The 15,093-nt window shown below is 39.0% G+C and overlaps 1 protein-coding gene across 3 annotated transcripts in view; it reads left to right on the forward strand.

Moving 5' to 3' along the window:
* Positions 1-15,093, forward strand: part of MCTP1 (multiple C2 and transmembrane domain containing 1) — a 559,099-nt gene that overhangs the window by 536,681 nt on the left and 7,325 nt on the right. For all 3 annotated transcript variants that reach the window (XM_059725021.1, XM_059725023.1, XM_059725022.1), the window contains 2 exons: positions 10,379-10,488; positions 14,146-14,255. In XM_059725021.1, the coding sequence (XP_059581004.1) occupies positions 10,379-10,488; positions 14,146-14,255 (220 nt within the window). The remainder of the gene's footprint in view (positions 1-10,378; positions 10,489-14,145; positions 14,256-15,093) is intronic.

A 15,093-nucleotide genomic window follows, 5' to 3' on the forward strand; every position in this document is an offset into this window, starting at 1 on the left:
ATGGCAGGGGCAGCAGTCATCTTGAGCTCCTCTGTGTACCAGCTACCCCCCCCCCCCCAACAGGCTGCACGGCCAGGCTGCAGTGCCATAAGGACTGCTGGCTCCCTCTGGGGAGCCAGCATTTTATTTTCATTAAGGCTTTATTTCTGCGGATTTTGCGGACATCGTCCACTTTTGCAGGCAATGCTGGATTTCATGTTTTCCGCGCATTTGTGATTTCAGTAGGTCCCTATTTAGTCACTGATTCAGATTTCTAGGCTGCTTCCTCCAGAGTCATTGCTTAGGCTATTTAGTCTTTGTCATGGTGATAGCTATCGCAATGTGGTATCCATTTTAGGCCACCCTCTCTAGTACATCCTTGCTGGAGATGCAGCTCTTTCGGTGGCAGCTACAGCTGTTATCTATCCTTTAGCTTCCTTGGGGTCAGCCATAATTTAGCCTAAAATCTTTACCTGTATTTGATTAGTTGAATGACTTACATGAGAAGTGTAAAATCATACTATCTTATTGACACAAAGCTGAGAAACTTGTAAGAGACAATACAGTAAATCTTAAAGTATACTTTGGTGCCATGCTTAAACTGTGTTAAATCAGGAGGGAGAATCTGTAGAGCAGCTCTTGATTATTTTGTCTCTATTTAACCTCTGCCTAGGTGCATACTTATCATAATGTTTTCTCAGAAAAAAATAAAATCCTGTTCCATGAGCTAACCTAAATGAATCAAACTAACTGTTGCATCTTTTACCTTTGAGCCAATATACTGCATAACTGATTGAAATTTTAAATGAACATAAGCCCACAAAACTACATAAGCAGCTCTTCTTATACAGTAGAGCAATCTGTGGTTAGGCTTTGAAAATAATTTTTCAGATTAGATATGTTTTTGAAAACTATTTTACACTTTCAGTATCAAATGGTTCGTTCTTTTTTATTTTATGTATTTGTTGGTGATGGGTGAACTGCAGAAAGTGGAAGGTCTGATTGGGATAAACCTCTAGAAGTTCATATATTTATCTAATCCCAAACCTTTTTTACTCCCCTTTCTGGCCTCTCAACTCTCCTCTCATCCATCTAGCTGAATAAGGAGTTTTTCAGGGGAGCTTTTCTGAGTTTTTTTTTTCTCCCTACATCCCCTCCAGCCTCTCATGCAGCACAGGCAGTTCCCAGAGGAAGCATCTGTCTCTCCAGTACTGCTGCCAAGGTCTGCTGCCTATTTTAAATTGTGTGTCCTTTGCGATTTTAATGTTAGGGTTTGTCTTATGAAAAATTTACATGATATTAGATCAAAACCTTGAGGGGTGATGTTATCTTACACGGTGTCAACTGCAACTTTGCAATCAGGATAGACAGTACCTTGTCAGCTGCTCATGAATAAATACTACTGGGACCACTCTAGAAGAACTAAGAAGTTGTGGTCAATGTTGTGTTAGTTAATACACCTTCTCAAGGTTGTGTTCTAAATAGATTAACTACTGAAGACAATCTTTTTGTGATACCCCACAGCGCCAATATTTCAGGCTTTCTCAACATGCTCTGTAATTTGGGTATTGCAGAGAATGACTAGAGCTGACATTAGCAATGAGATGACCTGCAACTATAGGGAAGAAAGGATGGGAGCAAGTGATGTTGACTAGATTAAAGAGTGAGGTACTATCCAGAAAAAACACAAAGGAAATAATTGTTGCAATCAAACATCATTCTGTCTCCCTTACAGTAGGAGATACTATTTTTTGCATTTAAAAACAATACCCAGGATGTAAAGGAAATAAAGATCAGCCAAAAGGACAACATCACAATTTTGTTTTTCACCCTAGCCAAGTATACTTGGCAGATTCCCTTCAACCCTGTGATTTGCCCCACAATACATTGCATAAATACCAAATTCCTTACGTTTCTCACTAGAAATAATGCCAAGGATAGCCTTTGGCAATATTGACTTTCTGTCCTTAAAATTATAGTCATCAATAGATAATCATGTTGCCATTTTCAAGTACTGCATTGTTTTAGAGTATTTTGGAAAACAGTATTTCATTAATGTATGCTATTGATCAAAATCAGCCAGGGTTTTCATTGTGCAATGAAAATTTAGGGGATGTTTTTCCCCCACTAGATGGCTCTTCAATAAAATTGCTACTTTCATGTTTTTGTATTGTATCAGGACTATTATATTTATTGAGGTAACATGTTTAAGGAAAGCCAAATCAGGAAGGAAAAGAGTTAAATAGTATTTGAGAGTAAGAGGGGATAGAGGTGTGAGAGAGAAAAATATCATCAAGAAAATCATGTAAATTAATTTAATTGAAAACTGTCTTTACAAGTTTTCATTTTTGCACTGCCTAGATTTTAACATTGTCTGTGTTTCCTTGGATTATTCCTGTAGCTCATGATTTAATGTTAAAATTATGAAAATTATACTTATATTCTAGCTCAGCAGTAGTTCATCACAGACAAAAATTCTAATTTGTAGAATGGGTAGAAGTGAATAGAATCACAGAAGGTTCAAAATGATTTTATCAACTCTGAATAGATCATTTGAGGCAGAGCAGATTGTTGTAATGTTCATGCTTACAGCTATGGTGTCTTGATAAACAGTGAACCTACAATATTTTTGTATGTGTGTTGATATGGTTTAATCATGCATGGATCTTACAATATTGAACACTCATTAGATTGTAACTTTCTTGTACTTTAGCAACTACAACACAAGTATCTAAAATAAGTTCTGTTAATATGGCCTTCAGGTTTTTGTTCTGTTTTTCAATAAGGCCTTAACCTGCTGTTAACTTGTGTGCTTGTAGCTGTCCACACACACATTATCTACTATTTGTACCTGCGGACGGTAGAAAGTGCATATACAAGACCTGTCTTAGCAAATGGGCTTTGCAGGAGAAATGGTTAGCAGTTATGCATGCACAGCTGTCACTGCATGAAAAACAGATAATTGATATGATTATATAAACTTGTACATCTACAGGTGGCTGCCAGAACTTGAAAATCAAGATCAGTTTGTCCAAAATAATCTGATGGTTTTGGTAATATTATAGCAATGCAAGTATTGTTAATGAGTCTGCCTCAATAGTTTGTTTGCATTATCGTATGACTATAATATGATTCTGTTTGTTCATAACGCTGGGTCTTTGGGGCTTGAGTCAAACAACTTAACTTTGATTCATGGATACCTTATCCATGAAAGCAGTAGATTATGCCTCTTCATAGAAAAATGGCCTCCAAAGAGCTGCCTTTCCAAGACTTCTGTTTTATGATATGTTCCCCTAAAAATTAATGTAAAAAATCTAATGTTGCAGTTTATTTTATTTACTTGGTAAATAGACCCTTGCTGCCTGCATTCTCTCTACGTGATATTTGAATTCTACAATATTTGCTCCACATGAGGAGCATACACTGGTGCCACATATGTCTCTCTGCTGGATGCAATCAGTTACTTTAAAGAATGACCAGAAGCTAAGGAGTTATTAGCTAGGAGATAAAAAAGCTGGATTCTAAAATTTGTTAAATGCCCTCAACTCTCTCTGAAAGAATCTCCCCAAGTGTCTTCACATCCTTGTTAAACAAGAGAGGTGACCAAAGTGAACCTTTCTGGTACTCCACAAGTGGCAAGACTTGAGGGAGAAGAGTAGTTAAAACATCCTAACCCTCTCAAATCATTATCAATGTCATGAAGGAAGCCAGTTTCAAGTCTCTCTGTGTACCTCTGCCAGGTCCCATGGACAAATCAGCAGCATCTCATGATCACCAGTATCAAAGTGGGCTTAGATCTAATAGCATGTTTGACCTCTTCCAATTTCCCCTAGGAAATGATTAGATAATGAGTCATCTACGTGCCATATCCAGGTCTCAAGCTCCTCTGATGTGGGTGCATCAAATATTACTGAAGTTGGTTTGCTATCACCTTCACAGTGACCTTCCCCAGAAAGCAGAGGTTAGAATCTGGGAGGTAATTGGTGAGGTCATTAATCCCCAGTGACAGTTTTCTGAGTAAGGGCCAGATTATAGCATGGTGTTTAACAGTAGCTGGCTGCTTGCCCTTCCTAAGGGAGGCATTAGTGTTTCCTGCCAGTTAAGGACTAAGGCATTCCCTTCTGACACTCATGGGTTTAATACAACACAAGCGTCTGAATGGACATCTCCAAATGCATTCGAACTGGGCAATTGGTTGAAACTTAGGGGAATGCATTTGCTTCTTGCTGTTTGTGCACTGTGTGTGCTTGACTGCTAAACCTGCCTCAAATGTAGTCACTGTGATTTGATTTTGTATTATTTTTATTTACATTTGTGTTTTCATAATTATTTATTTATTTGATCAGAAACTCCTCATAGGGAGAAAGACTTGACTGTGAAACTTTGAAAAAGCAGTATGGATTAATGAGAAAACCTCTCACTTGGAAAAGTGAAGCTAGGTACAGCTTTGTGTACTCTGATAATATATTGGGTAAAACAGTCTATGTCTATCTCATAGCTAAAATAGTTCTTCCCCAGTGTGAATTATAAAGGTCTGTGTTTTTTGCACAGAAGGTCATAGGTTCATTCCCTGTCAGTGACTGTGGGGTCTGTGCAGGTGCTGTCACATAACTGGTGGATTAATTTCTATTCCTCTGCCATGTGCAGCTGTCTCTTCTTTATTCATCTGTTGGAGACCAATCAGCCTCCTATACTTTGTGTAGAGGTTCTCCACCTTTAGTCTGCTGTTCCTTCTGCTGAAGGAACAGGCAGGGAGAAAAGCTTAGACAATAGGGAATATGGCTGGGTAAAGCTAGGTAGTGCATGGAGTACATAATGAGCCTGATCCAGTATTCTCCTCATCACCTCCAGAACAGAATTTCCGAATTTCCTAAATGACCCATTTCCCAGGTAAAATTCACCAGTAGTTCTTCAGTTCCCACCCCCATTTCTTTCTCTGCTTGGTTTCAAGGTCTGTGCTCCTCCATCCAGTTTGCCAGTTTATTTGTAGGATACTGATTCTGGCAAGTGAGTCAGACCTTTAAGTAAAACATTATTTTTTTCATTTAAAACAAGTTGTTTAATTCAGTTAATTTCAAGAGCATTACCCTTGGTTTATAAGTGTGTGGATGAAGAAAAATCTGGCCTGTTGATCTTTCTACTCTTGTTCCTGTTTTTGGCTACATTCAGGCTCTTCTAAAAGAGCTCAGTGGTCTCAGAAAAGGCATTTACCGTGTTGTACCTCAGTTCCTCTTTATGTAAAACAGGCTATAGTTGAAAACCTTTATAAGAAAACTAAGCATTATTATTGGCCAAGAAGCATATCAAACCACAATCTACAATTTACTGTGAAAAGAAATAAGAAGTTGGTCTTAGCTGTTATTCCAAATTTCCTTCTTTTTGTGGATTCAAGTCAGATGGTCAACATTAGTCTGACATTCTTTTGTGATTTATTCAAATGCTCATCCCTCACCAAACATCTTCATTTTGAGATACCTTGAGCCTACTACAAACAAAAAATCACGAAAATTAAATGGTAATAAAACTGTTGTTGCCTTCATATAATACATTTTATCCAGTATTTAAATGGCAATTATTTCCAGAAACTTGGCAATTGTAGCCATACAAATGATGAAATTGATTCCAGTCACAGTCCATCTTCCTTAGAAAGGAAATACCAGTAGTGTTTGAAAAATGGTTTATTAAGAACCTTGGCTCGCCGAAGGTGGCTCTTATGTTGGATTTGCTAACACAGCATCTTGCTGGAAAAAAAGTGTAGCTTTTCCCTAGCCCAGATTATTTTCTCTACAAATCTTTGGAGCAGGAAGTAAAAAGCAACTAATGGTTCATGGGGCATGTGGAATTAGTTTAAGCAAAGCTGAATCCTGATCTTTCTGACTGCCTCCCTTTTCCTGTACTGCTTTGTCTATGCCTGCTTCAGAGTATGTCAACAAATTTCCTTTAAACTCCTAAGGTGGGGAGGAGAGGCAATGGTGATTCTTTTTCTCTGTCTGGACCTGCATCTCTCTCTCTCTCTCTTTCTCTCTATTTTTAAGGAGATAATTTAAAACAGATATCCTTTCAAGAAAAAAAAGGTATAGGTTTGTCTTGTAAAATACTTGTCAAGAAAAATAACCTTAGGATCTCCTAAAGTAATCCCTGTTGAGTTCTGCAGATGTCACAACAGACATTGTTTTTTGTTACACTGATATAATTCTTTTCTCACACATTTTGATTATACAAGAGGCAAGGATTTCTTAGGGCAATATCTTTTATTGGACCAACTATGTTGTTGGGATAAAGTTAGACAAGGTTTTGAATGCAAGACATTCTTCATTACAATTTAATTATAGCAAAGGCAGGATCTGGGAATACAAACTGAAGAGGTGAAACTATATATACCATAATTGGAGAAAGCAGTTGGTCTTGAGTGTCACTTATTGTCTGCTTTCTAGTTTATTGAAAAAAACCCAGATTATTTTCATGTTCATCTGTCAGTGCATGTGATAGTTGCATAAATAAAGCAGATCTTTTTCATAATGACATTGTAGTGATATGGACAGTTAATTATGAATCTACCTTTTCTGTACGAAATGAAAGGCACATCCAGAGGAGCTATAGTGTACCTGAGATGAATATCAGTATCATTAGCAAGGTAGGAAGAAATTACATAAATACTGAGGAGGTAACTTAAAAAGAGCCACTGATACTGTATAGCTTGGGGTATATTTTACTTTAGTGGCTGTGGTCATCAGAGAAAACATTTTTGCTTGATTAATACATTATTTGAACTAACAGCAACTTATTATTAATCTCACAAATGAACTGAGAGTACTATCTGACTCTTTCAAGTGGGTTCAAAATGACTTTGTATGTTTTGCCATCCCCAGGTGTTTATGGCTTTTAAATTATACTGAATCATTGGAAATAGTTTTGCCGTATATACACCTCACATGTTTGCTGATTTATAGCCAACCTGTCTTTTGTGGCTAAATTCTTTTAACATCTTCAAAAGAAATCTTGACAATGTAGTTTCTGGACTAGTGTCACCAGAGAATCTTTGGATGATTAAACACTGAATGATATTTCCCTCATCCACGCTGGTTTATAAAGGAAAGCAAAGATGACAATAAAAGAAATGTACCAATTTATTCTCTACTAATAAAGTATTGAACATTAGTGAAGAAGAAAGAAATATTGGAATGCAACACAGACCAATTCCATTAGCCACTGTGGTTTTGGGTCATATACAATATATAAAGAGTTATTACTTCATTCATAGGGGACCAATGTGTTATGCAGTTTGTGATGGAAGAAGTTTTAAAGTAAAAAAAAAAAAAAAGAATTCTAGATGAATATTTTGCTTTTTAAACCTTTACTAACCTTAAAAAGTATTGTTGTTGTTGCTGATAAAACACTTTAAGAAAATACAGAGAAACTCAATATGGCATTGGCACACAATTAGAAAAGTTCTGAGAAAGGCAAGGAGGAAATGTCACTTTTAGCCAATTTTAACCTATGAGTAGAGTCATTATGTTACAGCACTTCTCAGACCTACCTTTGGACTCCATGTAAATCTGATACCATCTAGTGATGAGATTAGGGTTCAGAAAGTAGCCTCATGATGGCTACAAAAGGGATATCAAAAACAGGACCACTCCTTCCAAGACATGTCCACCCAGGAGATATGTTCCTTTAGGAAGCAAGGCTTACAAAATACAGGATGTGTCTAGTAAAAGCGTACAACACATATGAAGAAGCCTTAGCAATGACAATTCCTCACTTTCAAATAAAAATGGTGATTATTTTATGGAAAACTCAATGAAAGTAATTGAATGAGGATCTATTAGTAATAGGCAATGAAACTGTAAATGTATTGACATCTCAATAAAGCTTTTGTATTAATATAAATTGATGGCTATATGAATAAATATCCAGTTTTGTATAGACACTGGTTAAATAAAGAGATAACCAAACTACTTCATATAATATCACTGTAGCAAGGCACTGGGGTGTTCCTGCTCCTTTAAGGGGCTAATGGGAGACTTACCTGACCGGAAGATAGGGCTCAGGCTTGAGCTATATGAGCCCAGAGCCTAAACTGATCAGGCCGTATTTCCCTGGCAGTCATGAAGTAAGGAGCTCCTGGGTGCAGAGCTGCAGGGTTCCTGAAGGGACTTGGACTTATGTAAAGAACTCTGCAGGCCTGGGAACAGAGGCAGGTCACCTGGGCAGAGAGAGGCTGGATTTTACAGGCAACCAGCCTTTGTTTTATGTTGAACCCAGAGAGGGATTGAGGTATTCACCAAAAGGCCGAGATGCTTATTTTTATTTAAGTGGCACTGGTGGTTTAGCCTTGAGCCCTGCTGTGAAAGACTCAAGACTTACTTAGAGACTCGGTAAGCTAGGAGCCCACAGACTGAGAGTTGGGCCCAGTAAGAGGTCCAGGAGCCTAGGAAAAGGCTGAGACTTGGACCAGAGGGTCCACATGCCCAGGGAAGAGCTGAGCCAGGCCAGAGGGTCCACGAGCCCAGAGCAGCCTAAGCCAGCGTAGAAGGTCCCTGAGCCTGGAGGAGGGGGTTTTGTATGGGACCAGGGGTCTGAGAGTCTGGAGGAGGGGCTGCATGTGGGACTGTTGCCAAAATGGCTAGTTTCGTTCCCCTGGAGGCTTGTTCAATTACCCTCAAGGAAAGAGTCACACATACATACAGGCTGGGTCCATCTAGGTTTATTGTTTGCAAACAGTTCGACCGAGGAGCAGAGAGCTCAAATCAGGGCCGACGATGAGTCCAGCCTGGAATCACATTTTTATAGCTTACATTCAACAGAGTCTTGACGTACTAGAAGTTTATTGGCTGCAGTACCAGTTCCTAATTGTGACGTCTTATCTTGTAGGCTGTACTAAACTAGTTATTGGTTAATGTGACTTATCAGGGTTAGTACGTGCGCACTCAAAGGTAGAATTGCAGCATGCTCAGAAGAAAAGAGCAATTTCAACAAAGTTAGTTAAACTTTAGTAACTTCTTATCTTAACGTAACCTTAAGGCACTGGACAGAGATGATTTCAAAATGCAAGGCAAGCAGTAAGAACCACAGCTTGGACATTAGACCTCCTGATCTTTACACAAAAGGGTCATAAGATGGTCATAAGACACTTCTATCATATGTTTGTTGCTCAAGCATTACTGCAAAATTATGGGGGCTAACGTCTTTTTACTACAGGACCAGGGATCTAGGAGTTCAGAGGGAGGTCATGTAAGGGACCAGGAGGTCTGAGGGCTTAAGGGGACAAATAGGCAACGTCAGAGAGAGAGAACACCCACGAGGCTTGGGGTGTGGTGTAGGGGAGGAACAGAGCCACACATTGAGCCCTTAAAGCTATGGGTGCCCTGGAGAGGCACAGATATGCATGTAGCTCTTGAAACTATGGAAGGGCCCATTGAGCTCAAGGGTCAAATGAAGGCTGTTGGGAGTCCAAGAGAGACCCAGTGGTACTGCAAATGGACTAAGACTCACTCTCAGGCCTGCGTGCATCCTCCTTTCTTTGACCTCTGTTAAGAACAAGGCATGGTGGGTGAGCAGTTAAGGGAGGGCTGCAATAGAGACTGAGCTGGACAGGAGTCATGCAGCCACCAAGGGGCGTCATGGCCACCCCTGAGTCATGAACCTGCCACAACCACCTTTCCTAGATATTCCCAGGATATTTCATTCCTGTCATGGCTGAGACATTACAAGTCTTCCACACAGTCAAGCATACAAAATATGCTGTTAAGAAAATGGAGTTGCACCTTATATAACATTATAGATATGAACAGTTACATGTGAACCCACATTTTCTGTATTAGGTGAAATGCACAGGATGTCCAGGGATAAGGAAAGGAGCACAACACCATTTATCAAGTTAATTCCTTTGGCATTTCCCAGTTCAGTCCCAACATTCTTGTCTAAGGTAATTTCTGCCAAAGGGGATGAGAGAAAAAAAAAATATCACATGGAAATTTGGCAAGTCATTTCTGAAGCCAACGGCCTGTCCACAAGAAGTAAGATGTATCTAGTTTTTTACACCCTGTACTTCAAAAAGAGCTTTTATCATCTTGAATGGGGATACCACATCAACTAAGAAGATGCAGTTTGGAACAAAGCTGCCTGACACACTGCTTAACCAAAATACAAAGTGAAAATGGCATCCCTAATACAATAATAATTGCAGAGACCTGAATTGTTGAAATATGCATTTAGGAAACTGGTATAGTGACACATAAAACTGAACCCCTATGTACCAAATTTATGTAGACTCTGTACATCCTATTGAAAGTTTAAGGAAATAACTAGTGCCTGTGATTGGACCCTACTTTAACAGTTTCTAAATACAGACTTTTACTGACAGTCTATTCTGTTCTTTTCTGTTTGTTTTTTTTAGGATAGCGAAAAGAAAGGATTTATCAATAAACTTTATGCCATCCAAGAGGTTTGTGTCAGTGTCCAAAATGTCCTTGATGAAGTGGCTTCACTTGGAGAAAGGATAAAGAAGTAAGTACTGACACATTGGTGCTGGATTGCTTTCTGTGGTATTCACATTTTTTTCACCAGCTGAGGTGCAAAGTATTACATTTTTTTTGGCAAAGGACTCCATTTTGGGATGATGTATTGCAAAATCTTATCATTAGTTACTTCGCTTTGTGCTGACCCTTGGTTTCATGAAAGTCCTGTCATTTTAATTCTGGAATTTAGAAGTATATGAATTGGAAAAGGATCAGAACTGTGGCTTTGAAGGAAGAAAGAGGACTGTCCTTCAGCTGAGAGATGGACCACTTTTTATCCTAGACATTGGAAAAAAAAATGAATACAAATTCTTGATCAAAGAAGTACATAGAGCTAAATAAAGATTTCAGAGATTTTAAACATACGCACATGCTCAATTGCTAGGAATGCTTGTTTTATGATGGGTTACTTTTAGAGCAGTTTTCATCTGTTGCAGGTGTATTATTTATGCATAAAATATATGCTTTACCTACAAGTGTAAACATTACAATTAAATAGTTAAATACTATGCAGAATATAAGGGGAAATTTTTTTAATGGTGTGTTTACATCTGAATGATGCTGGCCTATTACAGGAAGTGTGGTATAATTCTGGCATGTTCAGCCAATGAATACTATTATTTGAGACCAGAAAAATTCTACAAAGTATCTCTTGGCTAATAGACAGGGCTGAAGTCTGCTTGGACTTCTGCCAGAAAAAGGCCAGCCACAGGTCCTTCCAGAGTAGGAAGTTTGGTGCAATGTGTTCAGGACCTTCTTGGTGCTGTAAGCAGCACAGTACAAAAGATGAGGCAGAAGGTGACTAGGAGACCACTGTCATTCCAAACATCCTCACAACAGGTCTACCAGGGCTTTCATGGTACACTCAAAGTAATGCAAAGGTGGAGACAACAGCCCCAACACTGGTTTACTACTTATTTTGAATACTGTCCAGGGACTCCAGGTGTCCAAGGGGCTAGGCTCACATTGCTAAGTGGTAGTTATCATGAATTAGGCCTAACTGTTCATTTGTACTCTCTGTTTCTGGTAATGAAGTCTGCACACAGGTACATGGCACTAAAACACTAACTGGAAGTGAATTTTAAGAAAATGATATGTCATGGGGTCAGGAGACTATAAAGCATTGGGTACTCTCATCCTCTTTTACTTCACCTATAGCATGGGCCTGTAGTAAGCTTTTCCGTGTCAGGATGAACAGAATGTTGTTACAGAAGCTGTCATCTATGCATTTCAGAAAAACAGACCATAAAAGGGAAGTCTGGGAAGTCTTCCCATGGGGGTACTTGTGAAAAATGGTGCATTTTGCAACCTCAAAACCAGGCATACACACAAGAGTAGAAGCAGGTTTGGTACTTTATATTGGTCAGACTCTCAAAACTAGCCCCTTTTTAATTAAGGCTGTTCAAGGGAATCATCTTGATCATATTTTTCAGCTTGCATTTTCGAATTAGATTTGTGTTCCATTGTATAAGAAAAGAGAGCAACATCATTTGCTAAACAAAGTGAGATTAATAACACTTCCTATAAATCTTTGTAATTTGCTCCTAAAAATGTTATAGAAAATTTGTACTGAATACAGTGCTAACACAGCACATAAGGAGGTTTGCTAAGTGAGGAGCCAGTGTTCCCACACATGAGGTGTCTGTGATCCATAGCACCAAGCCGAGTCACAGGAACATGAGCAGACCCTCAACCTTCTGTTCACCCCAAATACATGCAGAAGAAGGGAAAAGAGCAGGTGTCCTCCGAGGAGAAAAGGACTGATCCTACACCAAGTGACACTAACATAATGTTCACTCTGGAGACATGTCAAAATTGCCAGGGGAGAAAGAAGACAAAACAAGAAGCCAGAGCTCATTATGAAAAATATGGCTAGCAACTCAGACAGCAGTAATTATTTAACCAGAGAAGCCAGAATAATTTAGCTACAGTGATCAGGGCACACAGTCAATATAATTTAAAGATACCATCAAGCTGTTTTGAGCCAAAAAAATACTTTCTTTATGGGAAGATAAATGCCATGTGAAATCTTTGGAGTGGTGGTGCTTTTATATAGCCATCCCACTTAACCAAAGATCCCCTGGGATTATTTAACCTGGCCCGTTGCCATTTCTCTCTTCTACAAGCTGAGGATTGGAATCCACACCACGACTGCTTCAAGACTTTTTGCATAATCCTCCTCTTCTCCCATATCACAGACTCTGCAAAGTGGCTCCCCAGTTGATCTTTATTCCACTTAGGAATTTGAAGCTCAAAGTGAGGCTCTTAATCTTAAAGCTTGATGTAAAACCAGTTTACCTGAAGCTTCTTTGAAACCTCAGTCCTTCTGTGCCTAGATAGTTGAAGCATTTACACTGATATAATCAGCCTGTACGGCCCTGAAAAAATGAGTAGGCAGATGGCATAAACCCCTCCACTGAGCTAACATTGCCCAGTCTGGTATAGAATTACCCTAAAAAGGAGAGGGAACAAAAATCTATTGGGGGAAATGATGCTAGTGTACTTGCCATCTGTTTGCAGCTTATCTCAGGGTAAGCCTTTAGTCCAGGAAATGAGGCGATGAAATGCTAAAGTAATGTGTACCTGGGTGTGCAGGTACTCTGGGAGAGCTGGTCAGCTAGCCACTCTGGACCCTGATGTGATTTGCATTGGTGTTCAAAATCAAGTTACATTTTTTCAGTAATACCGTATGTCTAGGCCTTCTACTTCCTCCTTTGTCTCCCAAGGAACACTTCCCATTTTGCTGCAGCTTTGCTTTTCCCTCCTATAATTATTTTTTTCTTGTGCTGTTCTTCCCTGTCCCTTTCTCACCTTTCTTTTTTAACGTTCTCCTTTTCTCTTTGCTGCCCCAATTCTCAATACTGTTTTTCTGTCCTTTTCTCCCCATATTATACCTCCTCTTCCTTCTGTCTCCTACCCTTTCATACCTATTACTTATCAAACCTGCCTTTCTGAAAGGTTGCTTTCCTGCATCGTAGAAGGGTTGCCCACTTTGCACAAGTATGCATAACACCTGCATAATTTTAGTCATTCCTGACCCCACTGTGATTGAAAGACCACTGACTTGGGAGTATTACCACATATGAAACAGAGACAGGGAAGCCACTCAGATCCACAGTTAACTCCTTGCCTGTGTTTCAGAGTGCCAGAGGAGAATTCTATTAGAAGACCTAACCAGCATTGTGCAATATTCCAGCCATTAATAATGGAGGTGGGGGGGGAAAGCACAAGCACTTGGGCCTTGTTTGAGCAAATGAACTAAAGACAGGGATATGAGCTGTCTTTGTGAGTAAACTTAGAAGAAAGGAAATTTACAATTTTTTCTGGGGGTAAAATAGGGGAAGGTATTGGAATTCCCCACCCCATGACAACAGTAGTCTCTCACTGGCATGCAGGGACCCAGTTAAGTGAGTCGGGAGAGATTTTTTCACATGGGATGAAGAAGCTAAGCCTCATTTTCATTTCCTTATGGTGTGAATACAGATCTGAGATCTTCCACCTATTCTGCACCCATTTATTCATACACAATTTCAATTCTCTCACTAATGAAGACTGACTCTTCTGTTTGCAGAGCTGTAGTCTGCCTGTTCTTTTGTAAGTTCGGTAAGGCGATTAGACTTCTGACTTATGTTAATTTTTTGTTTAGTACATTCAACTGGACTGTCCCATTCTTAAGCTGGCTGGCAATTGTTGCCCTCTGTGTGTTCACAGTCATCCTGTATTTCATTCCACTGAGATACATTGTCCTTGTCTGGGGTAAGTAAAGCCTTTTTTAACTGTCTGTGCCACTTAGAACAAACTGTTTTTTAAGGGCTGAGTTACACTGTCAGTAGTTTTCTGTATTTATGGTCATGAAGCTACTCCATGATGGAAACAGACAGGTTACTTAAAAATCACAACTGTGTAAAGATTTAGACCCACCTGCAAAAAGCATTTTTCTTGTCTGGCATTCTAGACTTCATCATGCTATAAACATGTAGCTGTGAGGATTCTTCATATATCAAAGTGTAGCTTTGCCTAGATATTATTCTGATTTATTTTCACCACTTATACACAAACAGAGGCATTTCAATCTATATAGTGCATTTAGGACACTATGCTTTTTTACTGCAGCACTTTATCTTGTGGAAATGTATGTAAACACAATGCCAAAAAGCTGTTTAAAAGGTCACCTTTAGGCTAACAGAAAAGCACATGTGGTATTTTACCCATGGATAATGAACAAAAAGTAGGTAGGTTTCTTTTGGGGACAGAGCTAACCCTCAATGGCTTTTCCATTTTTTATACAGTTTTAGTAAAGCTAATGTACTACATACCAGTTCTAAAAATTGCTTTATGTTTTTAACCATACATTTTTAACAAAAACCCTCCTCTGTATCAGCAACACCTCCATTCTGTAGGGACGCACCCAACATAAAGAAAATTGGCTCATTTACATGTGGAGCAGCTAGCTTTTGTTTCCAAAAATAAAAATATTAAATAAAAATAAATCATGCCTTGGAAAACTCAGTTTTCCCTCAAACTCTAGGAACAACATATTGTAAAATTAACCTGACTTCAGATATTTTACCTGAAGATTCCCAGTGCAGTTTTT

This window comes from Alligator mississippiensis, chromosome 3 (assembly GCF_030867095.1).
Source record: "Alligator mississippiensis isolate rAllMis1 chromosome 3, rAllMis1, whole genome shotgun sequence".
Lineage (NCBI taxonomy): Eukaryota > Metazoa > Chordata > Crocodylia > Alligatoridae > Alligator > Alligator mississippiensis.